Below are 23184 nucleotides of genomic sequence, written 5' to 3'. Positions count from 1 at the left end.
AGAGGTGTGAAATGCATCCACAGCAGTTGGTTGTTCGGAGGGACTTGGTTATTCGTTTTATTTTTTTATGTTTTGTTTTTATTTTTGTTACTCCTCACCTGAGGATATTTTTCCATTGATTTTTTTAGAGAGAGTGGAAGGGAGAGGGAGAAACAGAGAAACATCAATGTGACAGAGACACGTCAATTGGTTGATCGGTTGCCTCCTGCACGCACCCCAACCAGGGCTGCTGGGGAACCTGCAACCAAGGTACGTGCCCTTGACCAGAATCGAACCCGGGGCCCTTCAGTTCGCGGGCCGATGCTGTAGCCACTGAGCCAAACTGACCAGGGCTGTTTTGTTTTTAAATACAAAGTACCCTTTTCTTAAGTGTGCTCTGGGAGTACCAGCCTCCGGGGGCGTCCTGCGAGTCCACCAGGCAGTCTGGCCCCGAGGGTCTGTCCTCTGAGGCTGAGCTGCGGGAACACAGCCACGCCCACCCAGCAGCGTCGTCACACTCATCCAGCACTCGCCGTGCTGGGCACTGGATGTGCTGTTTGGACACACTTTACTTTTTAGAGCAGTTTTAGGTTCAAAATTGAGCAGAAGGTACAGATTCCCCGTGTGCCCCTCCCCCACACGCCCAGCCTACCCTGGACCAGCCCCACTTGGTCTCGGTGTAGGGTTCCTTCATGCGCCGTTGGGCTTGATGTGCTCACGTTCTATGGAGGTTCGCATCTGTGTTCATGGCGATACCGGCCTGTGGTCTTCTCTGCTGGTAAGGCCTTTGGTTTGTCATTAGGATTAGCCGGTGAGGCGGCGGCCGGGCCGGGTGAGGGCCTCCCTGCAGCCTGGGCAGGACTTGGCTCTGGGCGGGGGAGCCCAGCTGGGCACCCGCACACTCGGCTCCGACATGGCCTCAGTTTCTTAATCTGTAACATGAGCACAACAATGCTGTACACGAAGAGTCTCCTACACTCTCCTCTCTGACCCCCGTGCACGCCGTGCCCTGAGCGCTGGGGACGCGGTGTGCGCTGGCCTGTGTGGAGACGCGAGGCCGAGCCCTCCCCTGCAGCCTGGCCACCTCTGCAGGACTGCCACCTCTCACTGAGCCCAGCCCTCCCTCTGACCCGGGGTGGCCTCGTTCCCTGGCCGCTGTGGAGCTGGCCAGCTGTGCGGGCAGATGTGGGGCAGGTGCAGGCCTCGCAGGGCAGGTGCAGGCCGTGCGGGGCAGGTGCAGGCCGTGCGGGGCAGGTGCAGGCCTTGCGGGGCAGGTGCAGGCTGCACGCACGTCCCCGGACAGGTGCACTGCGCATCTAGCTTTCACGGTGGGAGCGGCAGCGGTGGGGGCAGCGACCTTTCCACAGAGCCGGGTGAAACCAGACCGTCAATTGATTGCGCTCTCTTTCTGTTAAGGACAAAAGGAGTTATTCTTGTCCTGTGTGTGAGAAGTCTTTTTCAGAAGATCGGTTGATAAAGTCGCACATCAAGACGAACCACCCGGGTAAGGCTGTGCAGCTTGGAGGGGGAGATCGATAGGAAAATGCTCACACTCATTTCAGAACAGCGATACCCATCGGCTGCACCACAGGGAGCAAAGAGGGAGGACGAGAGGCGTGAACCGGAGGGAGACCGTCCTCTCTGTCTAGAGCCGGAGCTTATATCATTATTTGCCTCATTTATCCTCTTATCTCCCCGCGGTCACATGAGCCCCTCCCCCTCTCCAACATGAACTTCGAATGCCTTGACGTGGGTCCCCTTGGGTGCCCCTGAGAAGATGCCACCCTGGAGCCAGGCCTGCCCAGCGTGGTGGCCTGTGGGGTGTGGGCTTCCTCCCAGGCCCAGGTGCCTCCGTGAGCTGGAGTGACCGTCACCTTTGGTCAGTTCCACGCCACTCAGATGCGGGAAGGTGAGGCCTGGGCCTTCATATCTGTCACTCCGTCCTCTCTGCCTGGGATTCATCTCCAATCTGTCCGATTAACTCCTGTTTACTTTTTATTTTTTAAAAATATGCTTTTATTTATTTTAGAGAGAGAGGAAGGGAGAGGGATAGAGAGAGAAACATTGATGAGAGAGAAACATCTATTGGCTGCCTCCTGCACGCCCCCTACTGGGGATTGAGCCCTGACTGGGAACTGAACAGTGACCTCCTGGCTCACTGGTTGATGCTCAGTTGCCACTGACCCGCACCCGCCAGGCAGTTCCTGTTTCTAGGTTCCTCTCAAAGCCCCTCTGGGGGAGGCTTGGTGGCCCAGGTGTGGGGCAGCGCCCCCCGCCCCCGCCCTGTATGCCCCCATCACACTCACACTCCTTGTGCTCTAGTCATCGGTACTGTCCCCGCGGCCCCTGGTCCTCAGGGAGGGCTCCCAGGTACCCACAGCTGCGTCCTCAGTTGTCACACCTGTTTTCTGTGTCAGCCCCCACGCTTTGTTTTTCCCTGGAACATTCTTTGAAAGTATATCCCAGACAGCATGTCATTTCCCCACAAACAGCTTTCAAGGCGTCTCTAATGAGGATCCTGTCAACATCACCGCCGGGCCAGCATTGAAACAAGCGGGGTCACACGCATCCCTCTCCCACCGCGTGTCAGGCCCCTCCCCGTTCCCCCAGTGACACAGGTGGTTGTCCTTTACGCAAGACCCACGCCTTCTGCTTCAGGCGCAAGTCACTGAAGTGTCGTGTCTCACAGGACACCCGCCCCCGCTGCCTGTTCCCCCATGACATGGTTTTGTTGGGGGAACCGGTCGCGTTTCCTGGACAGTGTCACATTTATCCGATGTCATGCACGTGCATATTTGGATTTGAGACCTGATTAGGTTCTGGGGTAACGGTTTAGGCAAAGCTCCTCTCGTGACCCCCAAGGCACGCCCCTGTCGGCCTCCTCTGTGCTGTGGGCCTGACCCATGGGCTCAGGAGCCCCCGCGAGGGTCCCGGCTGCTGCGATGACCGCCCGCCTTTCTTGCAGAGGTCTCCATGAGCACCATCTCCGAGGTGCTGGGCCGGAGGGTTCAGCTGAAGGGGCTGATCGGCAAGAGGGCCATGAAGTGCCCGTACTGCGACTTCTACTTCATGAAGAACGGCTCCGACCTGCAGCGGCACATTTGGGCTCACGAAGGTGAGTTCCCGCCGTGCAGCGTGGCGCCTGCACGCTTCCATTGGGAGGAGCCTGGAGGCAGCCATGTCTTCGGGTCTCCTGCCGTTAGAACTCCTCTCGCACACTCAGAAGCATGCCCATCCATCCCTTCGACCAGGGCCCAGTTACGTATTTAGTTGCAGTTGCGGGGGTGAGCCATGTGCAGGTCTTCATAGCTCTCCTTAAAGACATCGCAGGATGCCCTGCTCTAGGCAGCAAGGGTGCGCCTCAGGCACAGCAGTACCTCCGGTGCCCACAAGGGTGCGCCTCAGCCACAGCAGTACCAAATATTTAGTATTTAGTATATATTTATTGATTTCAGAGAGGAAGGGGGATGGAGAGAGAGAGAAACATCAATGATGAGAGAGAATCATTGATCAGCTGCCTCCTGCACACTCCCCACAGGGGATTGAGCCTGACCGGGAATCCAACCGTGACCTCCAGGTTCACAGGTCGATGCTCAACCCCTGAGCCACGCCGGCCGGGTCCCATTGGTTTTTTACCAAGGCCCTTGGTTGTTTAATTTTGTTCAGTTTAAGGCATTGGAGGTGGATCTGAAGAGCATCTGGTGGAGGAGCTGCTCAGGGCTGTGGGGAGAGATGTGTGGACAGCGCCCTGCAGTGGCCTGAGCAGCACAGCGGGCTGAGAGCTGCAGGGCTTGGGCACAGAGGCCGGGACGCGGGACATGTGCTTGAGGAGGAGGAGGAGGTGCGGAGGGGAGGCCTGGAGGCTCAGGAGGGGAGGGCAGCCCAGTCGGGGGCGCAGCCGGGAAGAGCGGGCGTGGAAAGTGTGCGGCGTGTTTAGGGGAAGCCCTGCGCTTTGTTCAGGGTGGGGTGGGCACACACACACGGAGACGTACACGTGTGGGCATGGATGTTCTGTCTCCCCGGCAGGCGTGAAGCCCTTCAAGTGCTCTCTGTGCGAGTACGCGACGCGCAGCAAGAGCAACCTCAAGGCGCACATGAATCGCCACAGCACGGAGAAGACCCACCTCTGTGACATGTGCGGCAAGAAGTTCAAGTCCAAGGGGACGCTGAAAAGCCACAAGCTCCTTCACACTGCGGACGGTGAGTACGTGCCTCCCTCCCGTGTGGCCTGAGGCTGGCACCCCGGGTCCAGCAGCAACTGTGGGAGTCGGGCAGGTGAGGGCACGTCTTGTGGAATTTATGTTCTGAGAGGCAGCAGCCGCGGCCCCATGTCAGTCAGTGCTAGAGCCGCGCCTGACACCACCAGGGCTTGTGTGTGTGTATGCCACGTGTGTGCGTGCGTGTGGACAGTGTGGGAGAGCGTGGAAGGGTTCTGGAAATGGGACATCCCCAGAGGCCTTGGCCTTTGGCTCTGCAGCTGCAACCCTCTCAGCCCTCCATCCCCCCGAGCCTGCGAAGCTGGGGGCGCCCCTGATCACCCCGCCTGGTGTTCCCACTGGGGGCACTTTTCATCCAAGCCCCGCCCGGTATTCACGTTCAGTCCGCAACGTGGACTGAAGCACAGACTCTGTCGGGCAGATCTGACCTTAGTAAAGTGTGACGTGGATTTCTAATTTCATTCGTTCGTTAAGAGCCATGGACTGAGTTCTGACTATGCCGGCCGTGAGGTAGGTTCTGGGGCACAAGGTCGATGAGGAGCAGTGCCTGCCTTCTGGGAGGCGATTGCCAGTGGGAGGAGAGCGCGCCGTGGACAGGGCAGGCGCAGTGATGGGAGGAGAGCGTGTGCCGTGGACAGGGCGGGCGCAGTGATGGGAGGAGAGCGTGCGCCGTGGACAGGGCAGGCGCAGTGATGGGAGGAGAGTGCGCCGTGGACAGGGCGGGCGCAGTGATGGGAGGAGAGTGCGCCGTGGACAGGGCGGGCGCAGTGATGGGAGGAGAGTGCGCCGTGGACAGGGCGGGCGCAGTGATGGGAGGAGAGCGTGTGCCGTGGACAGGGCGGGCGCAGTGATGGGAGGAGAGCGTGCGCCGTGGACAGGGCAGGCGCAGTGATGGGAGGAGAGTGCGCCGTGGACAGGGCGGGCGCAGTGATGGGAGGAGGGTGTGCGCCGTGGACAGGGCAGGCGCAGTGATGGGAGGAGAGGGGGCGCTGGGAGGCAGTGTGAGTCCTGGTGGGCGGGAGGGCGGTGGGCCTCGGTCACAGTGGCCAGGAAGGTCATCCTGAGGGGCTGGATAGAGCAAGGAAGGCAAATTGTAGGAAGACAGGCAACTGAACCTAAAAGGCCTTTAATATTTTTTGTTTTCCTTTATGTTCTGTGAGGGACTTGTGAATACTCTGTGTAATAAGGCTAACAAGCTATGTTTGTAAATGTGTTGTTACTTAGTGTAATTACATGTAAGAGTAGGAGTTTATGATAAATATCCAAGTGATTGCAATAAAGATCTTTTATTCCAGAACTAGAGGTGAGGTTGCCATGGTCCGACCTTTAAGGACATTCTGGGGACCCCTCCCACCGTGGGAGCTTTCGTGGGATCCTGGGCAGGAACTGGGCTGGGCTTCAGGGAGTCAGTGGGAAAGACTGAATGCTTAGCTGGGATTTGTCAGATTAAGGACCAGGGATTGCCTGAGGCGGAGAAAAGCCGGAGCCAGAGCTGTTCCCACGTGAGCAGAGGCTGGGGAAAACCCATAATCAAAACAATAAAAATACAGTGATAGCGAAGCAGCCGTATCCTGAGTAATGGGGCAATACGTCACGCGACTGCTTATGAGTTCCACATCTGCGGGAACAGTAAGCCTTCCTGACCACCTAATTCTCTCTGGTGCGCTGCAGGGGGGGCGTGAGCTTGACCTCTCTCGGCCCCTCTGAGCCTCGTGCTGGGTGTCTGGGAGGCGGTGCAGGGACAGAGCTGCTGGTGCGCTCTCCCTGGCTGGGCTCGGAGCCAGTCGCTTTCCCCTGGGAGCCGGCACCTTCTCCCCGATGTTACTGGAGACCTTGTTCCCACCTTCAGGCCTCTGCCCCAGGGTCCCTTTCCCGGACACCTTCCCTAGAGACTGTGTTACAGAATCATCCCCCGACCCCCAAACCAGCTAGGCTCCCTGTGTTTCTTTTTTTTTTTTTTTTAAATATAGTTTATTGATTCTAGAGAGGAAGGGAGAGGGAGAGAGATAGAAACATCAGTGATGAGAGAGAATCATTGATTGGCTGCCTCCTGCATGCCCCCTATTGGGGATTGAGCCTGCAACCCGGGCATGTGCCCTTGGCTGGAATCGAACCTGGGCCCTTTCAGCCCACAGGCTGATGCTCTATCCACTGAGCCACACCAGCTAGGCTCCCTGTGTTTCTTAGCGTCCCTCCTTGGCTAACCTTTCCCTCGTGGGCTGCCCTTTCCTTCTTCACCACTTTTGTCTCCGCCGCTGGGCCCTCCACCAGTCACTCCTGCTCTCCTCCCCTCTCCTGCTGTTCCTCCTCAGCCTCCTGCTCTTTCTCTTCCTTGCGGTTTTTCTGCATCTCCCGCTGGACTGGGAGCTCGGCGACCAGGGGTTTTGGACTTTTCCTATATTTGTTTTGTATCCCCGGCGCCTAGAACTGTGTCTTATGTGTAGGAGGCTTTTGTGGATTGAATTTTTGTTGATTAAACGAGTGGAAAGAAGCAGCACCAACGTAAGTATGCCGCGCGGAGGGGCTGGGACACCGCAGCCTGGAAACCTGGCAGGGATCCCCGTCTCGTCTCCCAGTCCCATGAAATTGATGCTTGTGGATTCGAGGTTTTAAAACCCGGGAGAGGAGCTCGCTGTTCAGTGGATCTTCGCGGCACCTTTTAATGCAGCGGAAAGGGATGCAGCCATCACCCCGTCCTCCACCTGCGAGGGAGCCTAGTTTTCCACAGTTATCGGCGCCTTCACGTGCCCTGTCCCTGTTTGTTCATTCCTGTTTCCCCGAGGACTCATCCCCGGGCCTCCTGAGGGCTGGGTCATCTGGGGGAGGCTTCCCTGAAACAGGTGTGCCTGTCAGCAGGCACAGAGAGACATCGGTCTGTGAAGGGCCCGATGAAGCCCTTTGTACGGACGCCGACAGCGTGCAAGAATTCACCGCAAAAAAGCCGTGCTGTGCAGCGCCCCCTCTGACTTCAGAGAGCGTAGACGGGGTGTGCGCTCGAGTTCGTACGTGGTTCTGCTCACCTGTAGCGGGTGGGTGGGGGGTGAAGGCTGCACACGGCGCCTTTATGGCACGTGCTCAGGCAAGAGTCTCTAGTCATGAGTTAAAAGCTCTTTGGGGCTCAGCCCAGTGCCTATGGAGCCCCCCAGTCCAGCCGCCCTCCCATGCGGAGGTAAGAGGGATTCTGGTGGGACTTGCAAAGAAGCATTATCAGGCGTCCAGCACCCTCCCCCGTGGCGGGCCCGGCCGCCTTGTGTCTGCGCCCCTCCCTGCCGGTTCCCCTGAGACCCTGGACTCCCGCTGACGGGCGTCCTCCAGTGCCCGGGGCTCGGGCCTGGCGCTGCCTGCACACGCAGGACGGGGAGCCTGGCACCTCTCACCTGCCCTTCCTTCTCCCCAGGGAAGCAGTTCAAGTGCACGGTGTGTGACTACACGGCGGCCCAGAAGCCCCAGCTGCTGCGGCACATGGAGCAGCACGCCTCCTTCAAGGTAAGGCGCCCGGGAGCGCGGGTGGTCCAGCTGCAACGCACGGCCTTTCCGAAGGGAGGGGCGCCCTTGGCCTCCGGGCCCCAGGGCTCACGGAGGAAGGAGCTGGGCCTCGGACTCCGTTCAGGAGGGTGGCATCCTCTGTCCTTGGCACACGGAGGCCAGGAGGCGTGTGCAGGAGGGGGCACACGGGGAGGAGGGGGCACACGGGGAGGAGGGGGGCACAGGAGGAGGGGGCACATGGGGAGGAGGGGGGCACACGGGGAGGAGGGGGCACATGGGGAGGAGGGGGCACACGGGGAGGAGGCGCACTCTTGGCCTCAGACACAAGGGACTTGGAGGAAGGAATGGGGCATTGGGGGCAAGCACATGCGCCCTCAGATCCTGGATTCCTTAGTGAACCCCTGCCCGACAGATGTGAGGATGCCCATCCGCCTGCTGCAGAGCTGGGGATGGTGCCCGGGAGTGCCCACCCCAGTGCCCAGCACGCGCAGGGGCCGGGAGAGGGCGGCCGCCCTGTCCTTCTGTCCCTCTAGTGGACGCTCCTTTAATGCAGATGCTAGTATTCACGTGGCCCTTGCTTCTGGTTCGCTTATTGACAACAACTCCACTCCAGCGAATTTGCCTCATAAAGAATTGGGCCTGGCGCCTGGCAGCTGACCCCTAGCATGGCTGCTGCTGCTGCTGCTGGTGCTGTATGGACGTGGGCACGGGAAGTGACGTCTGAGGTGTTTGCTGGGACTGTGCTCGCTGGGCGTGAGAGGGGCCTGTCGGAGAACCCCAGACCCCCCCTGGCCCCTCCCCGTCCTGGGCAGGGGCCTGTCGGAGAACCCCAGAGCCCCCCTGGCCCCTCCCCATCCTGGGCGGGGCCTCTACTTCCCCTAGCCCAGGTCGTGGCTCAGATGGCGGGACTGACAACGCGGGATGAGTGGGTCCCCGCCCTCCGCCCTCATCCTAGCTGGTAGCACTCTCTCCCACTCCTCAGCCGCCCCGTCTCAGTTCCCAACTCACCCCCCGCCCATGGGATCACTGACCATGCCTAGCACGTGCCTGCACAGAGCGGGTGCCCAGGAAATGCTCGCGTGCCCCCCTCCCGCCCGCACCGAGGCAGCAGGCTGCTACTGTCAGCAGGAGGCTACGCGGCTCCCGTCACCAGGAGCTCGGCCTGCCCTCTGGGAGGTCTTCTCCACGCAGCCTGGCTCACGGGAGGCGGGCGATGCGGGGCCCTCCGGGCTGTGTCACTGGGAGAAGGAACAGCGGGCAGCTTTGCGTGAGCCCTTCCTTTGCTGACTGCATACATCCTGGCCCTGTGGTCGCTCTGTCTTGCCTGCAGCCCTGCCCCCTGCTGCCTGTGTGGCCTCCAGCCTCCCTGCAATGCGGGGACACGGCAGTGCCTCCTGTCCCTCTACAGAAGGCGCATAGTCAGTGCTCACAAAAGGGCTGGCACACACATCGCAGATGCTAGCTCTGCCCACACTCCACCCTGTGCTTCCTTTCTCTGCTCATTGGAAGGTGGTCCTGTCTGGGCGGTGCCGTCCTCTTTAGGGGCCTTAGTGAGACGCGGTGCCTGACATGCCTGTGTGCTGGAGGGTGGGACCGCCCCCCCTCACCTGTCTGGGACATCCCTGGGAGACGTGCCTGGCCACACGGATGTGTCGCTCACCACAGAGCCTCTGCCAGGCCCATTCCCGCAGGGAGCGCTTCAGAAACTCTCTTTGCTCCCAGAGTGAGTGTCTCCTGCCTGGTGCCGCCCAGCGCTGCGGGCCTGCCCTGCTCTCAGAGCCCGCTCCCCGGACGAGGGCCTGGCCCGACCCGTCTTTCCCTCCACGTCCTGCTTCCCGCCGTTTTCTGCCTCGAGCTGAGACGCGTCCCAGGGCCCAGCGCTGGGCAGCGTGCACTTGGTCTGTGGTCTGTGAGGCTCCAAGTGCACCGGGAGGAGTGGGAGAGAATGCACTGGAAAGCAAGTCAGAAATGTGGTGTGTGGCTGTGCAAGTCTGCAAAAAACAACAACGAAAGAATCAGCCTGAAATCAGCAGTTTTCTGAATCTGTCCATTTTGGAAACTGCTCAGGGAGACGTACTGCTGACCGTGCTTCTTACCGCGGACTTCGCTCCGAAACAGGCCTGGCCTGTTAGACAAATGTTCTGGCCCTCCCTCTGCCCACGGGCCCGGCCTGGGCCTGGCCTCTCTCCTGGGGCCGGAACCTCGTGGGGGAGGCGAGCTTGTTCTCTCGAAAGGGAAACCAGGCAGACCGTCGTCCGGAAGACACTGTGACGTGGCATTTCTGTTGGATGTGTGTGTGACACCAGCCGGTCCTCAGTGAGCCATGCATTGCGTTGTCAGAGTAGAATGTGCTCAGCTAAGTCTTTTCACCAACGACTGAGAAGCCACGTGCTCAGGAGCAGGTGGTGTTCTGGGTTCTGTCCTGTCTCTGTTAGACGGAGCTGGTCTCCCTCCAGAAGGGCCTCTCCCAGCCGCGCATGGGGGCCCGTGGGCCCGTCTCCACTCCCCTCGCTGCTGTGAGCACACGAGCCCACAGTCGCGTGTCTCGTTATCAAACTCAAGCGAAACCCCTGAGCAAAATGCCCACGGAGGTCGAGCTCAGCAGCCGGAGCGTGTCCCCGGGTCAGGGCGTCACTGAGCCCCGGGCGGGGAGCGTGGGCAGGAGAGGGCTGGCGTTCGGTCTGCTTTTCGGTTCTCAGCTGAGTAGGAGGTGAGGGATCTGAGGTCACAGTTCCCCTTCCTCCCTGCAGCTCGTGTAGTTCGAGGAGAAAGAAGGACATGCAGGGCGGGCGGTTTATTAAATTGTCAGAACTGAGCTGCCGCTGCTGAAAACCTCACGCCACCTTCTGCTTCCTTGGGGGTGAGATTTTTTAAAGCACTTCTGGGGAAAAAAAAAAGGAAATTGGATCGACTTATGTTAAATTAAAATCCTGTCTGTCTAATAACTCGCGCTATCGTCTCAGAAATATTGCATTTTTGCCAGCACAAGTGATTACTGAAAAAATCAATGATCGGAGGATGCGGAAGAGTCCTCCAAGCTCCGGCGCGAGAAGCAATTAGCGCGATCAGTTTACTGCTGTTTGTGGTGATGAGGGAATGGCCTCCGTGCAGCCACTTTCGAACCTGTGGTCCCCATGGTTTCACAGCATTTACTCCCCTCAGTCGTTTAATTAGTCTCTGGCCTTGTTTTACAGCAGAGGCGGCTCTGTGCTTGCGGAAGGCCGTGAAGACCTGGCCTGGGCCCGGCTGGGGTGGCTCAGTGGTCGAGCTCCCCATCCTTGGGGCTCCATCTGGGCTGGGCTCACCTTCCCCTAACTGTCCGCCTCATCCCCACAGCCTTTCCGCTGCGCCCACTGCCATTACTCCTGCAACATCTCGGGCTCCCTGAAGAGGCACTACAACAGGAAGCACCCCAACGAGGAGTACGCCAACGTGGGCGCCGGGGAGCTGGCCGCCGACGCGCTCGTCCGGCAAGGTAGGCGCGTGCTGGCCCGGGGCCCGCGCAGTCCCCGCCAGGCCGAGTTTCCGCGGAGCCTCGACCTCTGGTCACTTAATCCTGGCCCCTGAACATGCTGTTAATGCTTCATCGTCGCCATGCCACCCTCCTCCTCCTCGTTACTATTCACCAGGGTTCCTTCTTGGCCGTGTTAGAGCAGCCTCGATGGAAATGGGAAATGAAACCGTCATAATGTACCCACAGAGCCCCTCTGCCCCCCAGCTCATTCGTCTGCACTGCCTTCTGCGCTGGGTCCAAGCACGCACTTTGCATACACGGGCGGTCACGGCTTCCTCTCGCTATTTTACACTGACTGGCATGGACATGCCGCTGCCTTTTGGTCTTCCTCATTGTCATTTCTAAGGCTCTCCGTGACACAGCCCCGGGCACCGGGCCTCTCTCGTTTATCCACGCTCCTGCTCCTGCAGCTCAACGTTGTGGGGGTTCCAGGCTTTTCTTGTATTGCAGTGACAGAGACTGCTGTGGCAAGCATGTTACAGGGGGGCTTCTTTAGGTTACCCCAAAATATTTGCCGAGTCCTCAGATGGCTTATTCTGAAAAGGAAAAACCATCCAGAACATTTATACTAAGGGGATGGATGGAGCCTCTCCCATCATTGAGAAGTTTGGAGTTCCTTTGGCTGCTTTTTTCAATAATTAGTCACGTATTCCCACTTGGGAGGGTTTAGCGCACACGCTGTTGCCGTACAGAGAAATACCGTTGTACTTATGTCTGCGCTTTGTGAATTCAGCTGAAAGTGGGTGCAGCCTGTGGGATTCCAGCTGCCGCTCTTTCCCGGAGGTCAGAAGTCCAGGACGGGTCTCCTGGGGAAAGTCAGCTTTGCCAGCGAGTCTGTACGCAGCAGCTCTGGTGGGAATCCATTTCCTGGCCTCTGCCAGCTTCTAGGGTCAGCCCCTCCCTTCACCTTCGGAGCCCGAGATGGCCAGCAGCCTCATGTCCCAGTGCTGGGGCCTCCCCTCCTCCTCCCTTCTTGCAGGGGTCCTGGGGGTTACATTGGAGTCCTCACCCCTCTCCAGATCCTTAACCGCATCCCCTCTCTGAAGCCCTTGCCACAGAGGGTGGCATTCCCGCTGCAGCGATAAGGATGCCAGTGCCTGTGGGGCCGTTCTGCCGCCTGCAGTGCCTGTTTGTGGGACTGAGAGAAAACTCCCCTCCCGGGAGGTTCAGGCAGTGGCTCCGGGTCGAGTGAGCCAGCGTGCATTCCGGCCTCCACTCCCCAGCCCGGAGTCCAGGCCGTCCCGGGAGATAGATTATTGAAAATGACATTGAATTTCCAGTCATATCAGCCACCACAAAGGAGCACGCGGACTTCAGTGCCTGAAACTCCTCCAGAATATATTGCGTTCCCCAAAGAGCGAAGGATGCCACGCTCGATTTTGAAAATTGCTCCTGGAATTCTGTTCTTCTGCCTGGTCATCGGGCCTGATGGGGAGATGGTGGTGTGGGGAGTGCCGTTCTCAGGGTGGGCGCTGCTCATCAGCCCTGCAGGGAGGGTCACCCAGTTGCCCCCCTGACCTTACTGTGCCTGGCCTGTAATGTCATGAAGTGAGGGAGGAATTAATTTCTCTCAGCTCTGATGTCGGCTCATGGCAGAGTTACACCCTTGGTCTAGATTACAGACTTCCGCTGGTTCTTTAATTAACATCACTGTGGCCAAGTGGAAGTTTTAATTAATGTGGCGACGTTATTATATTAATTTTAATTTAAACGAAATGTAAGGATGTTTTCCTCCCTCAATTAGTTTTCTGTAAGGAATCTTTTTTGTTGCTGTCAATCCTCACCTGAGGATATTTTTCCCATTGGTTTTTAAAGAGAGTGGAAGGGGGGCGGGGAGAGAGATGTGAGAGAGACACATTGAGTGGTTGCCTCCCACATTTGCACAACCAAGGGCCAGGGATGGAACTTGCAGCCGTGGCATGTGCCCTTGATCAGGAGTGGAACTTCGACCCCTCAGTCCAGGGCCGAGCTTCTGAGCGGCCAGGGCAGGAATCGTTCATTTCACGTGAACGCCTAAGTGTAGCCTTGGGTGGTTTGCTTTTGTTCGTTGCCTCGTTCTTGTCTTTATAGAACTAGCATCAGTTTCACCAAGAGAAAAAGGTGACGAGTCTCACACCTCGGAGAGTTTTAAAAAGCAATAATAGGAAAATAGGATTTTAATAGATGGTTAACAGACGATAACAAAGCTTTCTTATCCTCTGGCCATGAAAAAGCAGCTCGTTAGGTTTCTCCTAAAAAGAGGAGAGCACGGACCATCAGGAAATAGCGTCTCTCCGAGCCGCCTCTCCTGGGGTGCGCTCGGGGTGGAGGAGTTGGCGTCGGTGGCTCTCGCTCTGCCAACCCCGCCCTCGCCCTGCTGACCCTGCCCTCAGTGTAAAGTCACCTCGGTCACTCACAGTGTCTCAGGCAATGAACACGCGGTGTTGTTTGGGGAATAGTGACGACAAAAAGAATCTGTGCAGACACAACCCTCATAGGTCTGACTGCCTAGCACATCAACAACAACATATCTTTAAAAACATATATTTTCAACCCGTGGCTGGTTGAATCTCGGCTGTGGACCCCGTGGCTATGGGGGCGGACAGACCAGTGCGCTCTGCAAGTGTCACTCAGTGAGTGGAGAAAACACATCATGCTTAGAAGCCTCTGCCCCCAAAGCATGCCCGTGGCTCTCCCGTTCGGCGCCCGGGGAGCTGGGATCGCACATGAGCACCCTCCTCCTCCCACGTGGGGGCAGGAGGGGCTCCGCCGCTGACCGCCTGCCTCTCCCTCCGCGCAGGCGGCCTGAAGTGCCCCGTGTGCAGCTTTGTCTACGGCACCCGCTGGGAGTTCAACAGGCACCTGAAGAGCAAGCACGGCCTGAAGCTGGTGGAGACGGAAGGGGAGCCCAAATGGGAGGTGAGGCTGCCGAGGCCGGGCCGGCCCGACCTTCTTCGAGGATGTGTCCCAGGCACCGGGTTCCTGGCTGGGAAGCCTGGGCACCTCTGCACATCCTGTCTCCTGGCCGCGGGGCGAGCCCGGGAGGTCGTGCCTGTGAGCTGCTGCTCCTCCTCCTCCTCCTCCTCCTCCTCCGGGCCGGGAACGCCTGAGTGACGTGGCCGGAATAGAGTGATCCGGGCTCTTCCCAGCCTACCCGTCGCTGACCCGTGCTTACAGAGCACGCCTGGCTCCTGTCCATCTTGTGCGAAGCCCTCCCTTTTGTTCTTCGCTATTGTTGACAGTGATGCTTCCCTCAGCGTTCCCTGGGCCTCCGCATCCCCTCCAGGAGGAGGTCTTCATTCCCGTCTAGCGTGGGAAATTCTGCTCGCTCCGTCACAGGAGCTCTTTCTTCACTCATGAGCCCTCACTTTGCACAGATACGTCTTCTGTGTGCACTTTGTTTATCGTGCCCGTCGTATAAAAACAAAAAGGCACGAACAGCTAAGACGTACTGAGCTCTGACCCGGCGCCAGGACCGGGGCTGCAGGCTTTGTACATATTACCTGATCGCCACCCCCCTCTCCTGCCCTCCGCCACCCCCTCTCCTGCTCTCCGCCACCCCCTCTCCTGCCCTCTGCCACCCCCACCGTGGTGCCCTTCCTCTGCCAGCCACGGGCAGGAGGCGCTGGTGTGGGGGCGCTGAGAGGCGGTGCTGGCGCCGTGGGCAGAGACAGGAGCCATCAGGGGAGCGTGCACAGGAGTCCCCGGCACCTCCATCTGATCTGCACGGCTGTTCCCGGGCAAGGGCGTCAGCAGGGGGCTGCCCACCGGAGCGGGGCTAGAGCCTCCGTGTCCGCAAAGGGAAGTTTTCTCCCTGGGAAGTGGGGTTGTTATTGGAGCAGCTGGCTCCTCGGGGAACAGGGAGAGGTTGCAGAGTGCCCTGGCTTTGTCTTCTTGCCTCCTCCCGGGACTCGGGGGGCAGGGGGCTGTCCAGAAGGTCACTCGGGTGTCACGTGATGTGTTTGCTCAGCCAGCGACAGAGACTCCCGAGGAGCCCGCCGCCCAGTACCTGCACATCGCGGAGGCCGAAGAGGACGTCCAGGGCACGCAGGCCGCCGTGGCCGCGCTGCAGGACCTGAGATACACCTCCGAGAGCGGTAGCGTGGGTGTTCCATGTGAGGGGGGGTCCTGGGGGTGCGTGTGAAGGTGGTCAGGTCACTAATGTCGTTGTTGCCGCGGTCATGTGCCCATCCTGCCCTTTACACAGTACCCACCTCCCCGCCTCTCACTGACGGATCCCCGGGGGGCAGACACCCGCCCTGAGGATGCTGATGTGGGCGGAGGCATCGAGATGTGCTGCCAGCATAGAGCAGGCCCTGATCTCCCTCCTCGTGAACGATGGCCGGGCTCAGGGCTCCGTGTCCTGGAGAGCCACGGGGGTCAGGCCGATGGCGAGGGCAGGCGGGTATCTCAGGATCCACCTATAACATGGATTCTAATCTTTTAATTTTTAAAATATACTTTTTGATTTCAGAGGGAGAAGGAGAGGGAGATAGAAACATCAAGGATGAGAGAGAATCATTGACCGGCTGCCTCCTGCACGCCCCCTGCTGGGAACCAAGCCTGCACCCAGGCATGTGCCTGACAGGGAATCGAACCATGACCTCCTGGTTCATAGGTTAACGCTCAACCACTGAGCCCCCGGCCGGGCTGGATTCCAGTGTTTTGAGATGATTCCAGTAGAAGCCAAGCTTGGACACTGAGTCATTCCCGGGTGTTTTGCCCGGAGCCTGTTGCTGACCGCCTGCCCGTGTGCCCGGGGCCCCCACCTCTGCCTTGACGCCGGGGCTGGCGCTGCCCAGGCCTCCGTCTTGAGAGGTGGTCTCGTGTCACCACACTTGGGTTCAGAGCCTCTGGGCTGGAGCTCTGGCTGTTTGCATTCGGGGACCTTCGGGACCAGCGGCCTAAGGGGTCCCGTCTGTTTCTTCCCCGTAAGGTGACCGGCTGGACCCCACAGCGGTAAACATCCTCCAGCAGATCATTGAGCTGGGCAGCGAGGCCCACGACGCCACGGCCGTGGCCTCCGTGGTGGCCATGGCTCCGGGGACGGTGACCGTGGTGAAACAGGTAAGGGCCCTCGCCTCGCCTCCAACTCACTTCCCTAATAGAACCACATGCGTGGGTCTAGCCCAGGGGTGGGCAAACTTTTTGACTCGAGGGCCACAATGGGATCTTAAACGGGACCGGAGGGCCGTAACAAAAGCATGGATGAGTGTTTGTGTGAACTGATACAAATTCAAAGCAAACATCATTACATAAAAGGGTACGGTCTTTTTTTTTTTTAGTTTTATTCATTTCAAACGGGCCGGGTCCGGCCTGCGGGCCGTAGTTTGCCCACGGCTGGTCTAGTCTCATGCGTGTCCATTTCTACCTGTGACTATCATGGAATTGTGTTTCCAGTCGCTCCGTGGATGGAGGTGTGTTTCGGGGGAAGGTGTAATAGATCTGAAAATTCTCGGAACTTGTCATGCATTTCCTCTGAAGATCCCAGCGCGGCAGGGAGCAGGATGCGGACACACTTGGGTACATGGTCATGAGAAGTCCCCTCAGGGCCTGAGGCACAGTGAGCCCACGCGTGGGGCAGCCAGAGAGCCAGGAGGGGCCGCATGGGCTGGCCTCCTAAATCCCAGCACCCCCAACCAGACCCACACCGTGTGCCTGTGCCGGTAGGAAGAAGTGCTCCGTTTCTGAGTGAAGGTCACACCGATGGGCTCACTTCCTCCTGTTCCAGCCTCAGGGGCTGCCTGCCTCTGTCACAGTGCAGAGCGTCCGATCAGCAGACCGTCCTTTTGTCTGTCCGCACTCCTCTCTCTACTGTCTCCTGCTTCGCTGTGCAGAAGGCCGAGTCTCGGTTACACAAATACTTAAAAACCAAGAACACAGTGAGCCTCCCAGAGCCTGGATGGACAGGGCATCTGACTTAGAGTCCAGGGGGTTGGCCATTGAGTGGCGGCCGGCGGCCTCGGGCTGTGGGTCCATGCCCGCTCCCGGCCCACCTGTCTCATCTGTTCACTGAACAGCAGGAGGCGTGTTTGGCACCTGTGGGGTCAGGGCCATCCTAAATCACCGGTGCCCCCGAGTACCCTCGCCCCCCCCCCCCCCCATGTGGAAATGACGGGCTGTTCAGAGGAGAAAAGCATTCGCCGTGTGTTCCCTCCCCCACCCCCCACCCTGTCAGGTGCTCCCCCCCCCCCCAGAGTGAAATGAATCAATATTTACTTCTAAAGTCTTAGTTCACAGTACATTTTCCCATTTAAATGAAATTGAAACAAGCAGTAAAAGAAGGAATAAGAAAAAGGTCTCAATTCACTCCAGAAAAACACATCAGACGAGATGCACTAATAACTCCACTCGGAGCAGCTCTCTGGCTCCTGGTGAATTCTGTCAGCGACTTGGCGTCCCTCCCAGTCCTCCCCTCTGTGGAGCCCGCCCCCGGTGCCTTTCCAACTCCTCTCTGAGGGACCGTGGCCCCTGCCAGCTGCCAGCCCCTCCTGCCCACAGGGCACGGTGTAGTCATGGTATAGTCCTAGCCAGCTGGGGTCTCCAGCGTGGAGTCATGGCGTGTCACCCGGGTGGGCAGGGAGGGGAGGCCCCCCCTGCTGGCTGGGAAGGAGGCGCCATGAACAGGAGCTCGTGGGAGCAAGCCCACCTCTCCCCTCTTCCCTCTCCCCTCTCCCCTGGAGTCACTGCCACCTTCGCACCTGCCCTCTCTGCCTTGGCCCACCCTGCCCAGCCTGCACTGCGCCCCCTGGTGGGAGCGGCCCAGCCCTGCACCCAGGGCTCCATCTGCGGCTGTGTCTTCCCCAGCAGATGGTGTCCCACTGGGCACCGTGGCCTCTGGCAGCCAGTGGACCCTTATTCACGCCGCACCTGTACCCGGGAGCGAGTGCAGCCCGTGGAGAGGCCTGCGTGCGGTGGGCACGCGCTCTGGGGTGTCCCAGATGCTCCGTAAGCCGTGGGTGACTGTTGTCATGGCCGGACCCAGAGGCAGGCCCTGCGTGACGTGACCTCTCTTGCCTCCCGCAGGTCACCGACGAGGAGCCCAGCTCCAACCACACGGTCATGATCCAGGAGACGCTGCAGCAGGCGTCCGTGGAGCTGGCCGAGCAGCACCACCTGGTCGTGTCCTCAGACGACGTGGAGGGCATCGAGACGGTGACCGTGTACACGCAGGGCGGGGAGCCCTCCGAGTTCATCGTCTACGTGCAGGAGGCCATGCAGCCCGAGGAGGAGCCGGCGGGGGCGCAGCTGGCCCAGGAGCTCTGAGGACGCCCAGCGCCAGGGCCGGGCTGCCAGGCCCTGCAGGGCGCCAGGGGACGAGGAAGGCGGCTGCTGACCGGTGCTGTCCTTGCTGCTCTTCTCTGTGCTCCTCCCATCCGCCGGCCGCCATGGGGGCTCCTTGTCCTGCTTTGGGTGGGCAAGGTGATTGGCATCCGCAGCAATAGGGCCTCCCCCCAGCACAAACCCCCCCCCCTTACCCTGAATGATCTGCTTCTGAAAAGACTTCTGCATCAATTCTTCAGACAGAGCTCACACCGCATCGCCCTCTTCCTTCCAGAGACCCGCCCCAGGCCCCATCAGCATCTTCCCGAATCCCAGCCCTTACTCCTGACCCCACTGAGGTGCTGAATCTGCATTTGGGACTGCGTGCAGCCTGGTGAGAGGCGGCACCACAGAGCCAGGGGCCTGCGGGGAAGAGGAGGGGCAGGCTTATCACAGAGCCCCCAGGATCAAAGTCCGCCCCCCACCCCAGGATCAAGGCACTTCTCATGGGAGTAACCACAATCCATGACTCTTCCTCCGCCGTCCCAGGTGGGGCCTCAGCTTACAGCCTCAGCATTCTTTCGCTTTTTTAAAAAAAATGCACTTTTTACTCTTCACCTCCTAAGGAGGCAGGTGGATGGAATAAAATCAGTCTCTGCCTGAGTATGTGTTGGATGGTTTGCGTCCCCCTCCTGAATCAAGATTCCCCCCTCGACCCCCTCTATCTGCAGCCCAGGGCCCCTAGAATGCAGCCCTGATGCGCTTTCTCCTCTGAAGCCTTTAGATTTGCTTCGGGGCCCAGTGTTGGGGTTGGTGACCTTACCTGTCATCTGTGCCAGCGTTTGATTTGCCGCCAGCCCAGACGTGGCAGCACCTGTCCGTTGGCTTTGTACACTTTGTGCCCACGATCAGGCCTTCCCGACACTGTCGTGTGATTCAGGTGCCAGTCCAGCTGCTCGAGGGTAAGGCCTACACCTTCTGGAGCCCCTGCTCTGTGCACAGCACTGCTGACATCTAGGCGAGGCCTATTGCACCCTGCCCAGCCCTGGGTCGCCTGACATCACCCACCGTCCCACTCACCAAGGTCAAGATTTGCTCCCTCTAAGGACCCTTTCTTGAAGGCAACCTTGTGCAGGTGCATCAGCAGGTGGGCAGACAGACGCAGTGGTGGTTGGTGTGATTGAAGAGGGCGGAGTCCACAGCCCCACGCACTTGGCCTTCACTGGTGCCGTCCTCTCGCCCACCCCCAGCAGAGCCTGAGGCTGCTCTAATACAGGGAGGAAAGTGACGGCTTGCCCTAAGCCAGGAAGGGAAGTGCATCAGGCCTTCAGGGGAAGGAGGGACACTTCCCGAGTGGGATGAGTGGAGAGCTTCCTGGAGGAGGTGGCCTGTGATCGGGGTTAGTAGACGAGATAGGCTTTGCACTTGCGAGGATTGGGGTTAGGGGAGGGGAAGGGAATTCCTAAGTAAGTAAGAGTGGAGCTGACCCCTGGGGGCAGCATAGTATGGGCTCAGTGAGCCATAAGCCTTCTGTTGGCTGGTGGACAGCCCTAAGGGGAAAGGCACAAAGATCAACCAGACGCCAGAACCTAGAACAAGATGAGAGATGATGGGTATGGATTGACTCAGTAAGCCATGGGGAGCTGGCCATTTGGTAGACCCAGGGTGTGAAGGACAGAGGAATATTCCAGAACAGTGATCTTGTCCACGCATCAGGTGGGCTGTGCACATAGTAGGAACACAATATTTCCCCTCTCGTTGTCCATGGTGAGTTCTAGGAGAGTCCCATGACAAATGGCAGCCCAGACAGGGATGTGTTACTTGCTCGCCTGTGAGCAGAGCGAGGTTCGCACCCAGTGCTGCCTATCGGTGCAACTGCATTGTGCTCAGCTGTCCTCCCTCTCCTGGTCCTGTCACAGCGCCTACTGTGTGTTCATTCACTCAGCGATGCAGCAAAGACTGACTGACTACCTCCAGCAGCCAAGCAGGCACTGGGCTGCGAACTAGGAACACAACTTACCAAGGACACAGGTCTGGGCCTCAAAAAGTCCACCACAGCGAGTGGGCGGAGGAGGGAACAGGTGATGGGAAGGCTGTGAAGGTGTCGGCAGCGTGTCTCGGGTGGGTACCACACCCTCGGGTCCAGGCAGAGAAGGGCCAGCATCAGAGAGGCTTGGACTAAGGTGACCTGCCCAGGAAATGGCAAGTGTTGACCACAAGAAGGAATACACCTGCCCAGAGGTCTCTTTAGAACAGCGGTTCTCAACCTGTGGGTCGCGACCCCTTTGGCGGTCGAATGACCTTTTCACAGGGGTCGCCTAAGACCATCCTGCATATCAGATATTTACATGACGATTCATCACAGTAGCAACATGACAGTTAGGAAGTAGCAACGAAAATAATTTTATGGTTGGGTCACAACATGAGGAACTGTATTTAAAGGGCCAGAAGGTTGAGAACCACTGCTTTAGGGTAACAGAGCCCAAGTTCACAATCAGAGGTGAACAGCCCTCATTTACAGAGGCCCGTTGTCTGCACCGCATCCCTGCCCACTGGGCCTGAACCTTATCAAGGGGGCCCTGGAATCATATTTGACCAATAGGCTGAGACTTGCCCCCCTGCCCCCGCCAATCAGAGGGGCACAGCTACCTCTCATTTACCGACCAATCAGAGCGGCTCCATCGTGACCAGTCAGGATCCATGATTCTGACCAATCAGGACAGTGCTAGTTGGACCAAAACCAAGCAGGCAATTCTGGTTCTCAGAGGAGGGCACCCTAAGTTTCCCTCCGAGGCCGCGTTTCCTGTTTGCAAAGTGTTTACCTGAGTCAAGTTTCTCCTTCCACCCCTCACCCCACAGAGGGGCTCCTGGTGGCATCAGGTGGGCGGCTGGCCTTTTAGGTGACCTAGCAGTGAAGGCCGGAAGAATGTGGGCCCGCCCAGCCCAGGGCCAAACTCCGCATCCCTCCCATCACTGACTCCGCCGGAGCCCGCGGTAAGTGCCAGTTCATCCTCGCAAACCGAGCGGGACACAGGCGAGGCGGGCGGTTAGGGCGCGTAGAGCCGCAGCTAGGAAGAGGCAAAGCCAGTTGAGGGCGGGCTGTCCGGCCTGGAACCCGAGTCCCTACCCCTGACCCTGGGTTGCAGCCAGAAACCCAGGGACCTGGGCGTCTGGTCCCGGGAGGAGGCCCAGCCGAGGGAGGCTGGGCTCCTGGGTGAGGCCCCAGACGTGCTGGGCATGGGAGGGAGGGAGGGAGGGAGGGAAGGAAAGGATTTGCCACTTAATGCCGTTCACATGTTCTGAGGCGCTGCTGCCTCCCTGAGAGCCATTAAATCGCCTGTGGCTTCGTCCCAGCCCTTACCCGGCAGGGCTGTCCGGGGGTTTGCTCACAGCAGTGCTGACCAGCAGGCTGTTTATTCTTGTGTTCCGCCCCCAGCCCACCCTGGGCCACTGGGAACCTAGCAAGTTCACTGGTCTGTGATATAGGACTCCTGTGTTGGGTAGGGCAGGTCGGGGGTCTGGTTCTCCAAGGTCCTTTCCTGGGAAGGGGCTGGCTTTTCTGATTCACATGGTACAATTAAGGCAATTATTAGCTCCCCCTGGGCCTTTGACTCGGTACTTTTTCATCCACCTGTTTGCTCAGGATTTTGGGCCAGGAGAGTGAAGGGCGGTGCTGAAAGGCCGGATGGGCGCCCCTTCCTGTTTCATAACGTGTCCTGTGTGCCTGCTGAGTGCCAGGGCCCGTACCAGGGTCTTCAATCTTCCCATCCACCGGTGTCTACGACTGAACCGTGGGCACCAGGACAGCACTGACTCGATGCAGGCTGGGTGCTCTCATTTCATCCTCACAGCAACCCTGCAATTTAGGTGCTGGCGTCAGAGTTTTATCGATGGGGACTGTCAGCACAGAGAGGTTAAGAAACTTGGTTAAGGTCACCCAGGAAGTAGCAGAGCTGGAATTTGAGCCCCGGCAAGATCTGCACTCAGAGTCGAAGTGCTGACCGCCAACCCTTCTCCCCCTTTCACACCCGAGAAAATGGAGGCTCCCTAAGTAACCTGCAGCGGGTGACGCTGGAGGCCAGAGAGTGCTGTGTCTGGGACACGATCCAATGCGAGGCTCCCTGTGCCATGCCGCCTCCCCGGTTACCTTCCAGCCCTGACACCAGCAAGGCAAAGCCTAGGAATCGTGTGGCCCTGAGGCAAGAGCAGTGTGAGCAGGAGCCCCGGGCCAGAGGGCCCAGGGCCAGCCCACAGACCATCCAGGTCCAGGTGGGAGGCGGGCACCAGCCCGGTGGGGCTGGGGAGGAAGCCCAGGGCAGCGCTCACTGGCCTGGTCCTTGAGGGACCCAGGCTCTGTCCTCAGGCCAGGCGCCTGACACTGCTGTCTGTGGATCCCCCTCCCAGGCTTCCACCTGACTCCACCTCGTGGCACTTGTGTGATTTGGAAGCTGAGTCACCTCACCACTGCACAGCGGGCGCTGGGGGAACATCCCTGCCAGGTATTGACAGGGGTCTCTGCATCCAGTTAGGGCGGCACCAGACGGGGTAAGGATGCTGATGGGGGTCACGAAACAGCCCCAGGGGCACTGAGGCTCCCAGATGAGGCCGGTGCTGTGCTCTGCCCATGGTGGGGGTGGAGGGCGGGCGGGCTCTGGGCCTGGAGACCGTGCCCAGGGAGGAGGTGGTGGCCCTCCACGTGGCATGCAGAGCGCATCCCTGCTGCCTCCCGTGCTCCTGAGTTGGACT

At 59.1% G+C, this 23184-nt stretch overlaps 1 protein-coding gene across 2 annotated transcripts in view; it reads left to right on the top strand.

Moving 5' to 3' along the window:
* ZFAT (zinc finger and AT-hook domain containing) overlaps positions 1–19101 on the top strand; it is a 57082-nt gene extending 37981 nt beyond the window's left edge. Inside the window, exons 8-17 of one of the 2 annotated variants that reach the window (XM_070392384.1) lie at positions 1396–1483; positions 2945–3094; positions 4006–4179; positions 7594–7682; positions 11019–11157; positions 13976–14094; positions 15146–15272; positions 16112–16242; positions 16576–16698; positions 18202–19101. In XM_070392384.1, the coding sequence (XP_070248485.1) occupies positions 1396–1483; positions 2945–3094; positions 4006–4179; positions 7594–7682; positions 11019–11157; positions 13976–14094; positions 15146–15272; positions 16112–16242; positions 16576–16698; positions 18202–18441 (1380 nt within the window). In that variant the 3' untranslated portion in view covers positions 18442–19101. The remainder of the gene's footprint in view (positions 1–1395; positions 1484–2944; positions 3095–4005; positions 4180–7593; positions 7683–11018; positions 11158–13975; positions 14095–15145; positions 15273–16111; positions 16243–16575; positions 16699–18201) is intronic. The other variant, XM_070392383.1, reaches the window with a different exon arrangement.
* Positions 19102–23184: the final 4083 nt, after the last annotated feature.

The sequence above is a fragment of the Myotis yumanensis genome, unplaced genomic scaffold (genome assembly GCF_028538775.1).
Source record: "Myotis yumanensis isolate MYYU_CA2020_CCGP unplaced genomic scaffold, mMyoYum1.0.hap1 SCAF_15, whole genome shotgun sequence".
Lineage (NCBI taxonomy): Eukaryota > Metazoa > Chordata > Mammalia > Chiroptera > Vespertilionidae > Myotis > Myotis yumanensis.
Note: the sequence above shows the minus strand (reverse complement) of the source record. Positions and strands in the feature narration are given on the sequence as shown.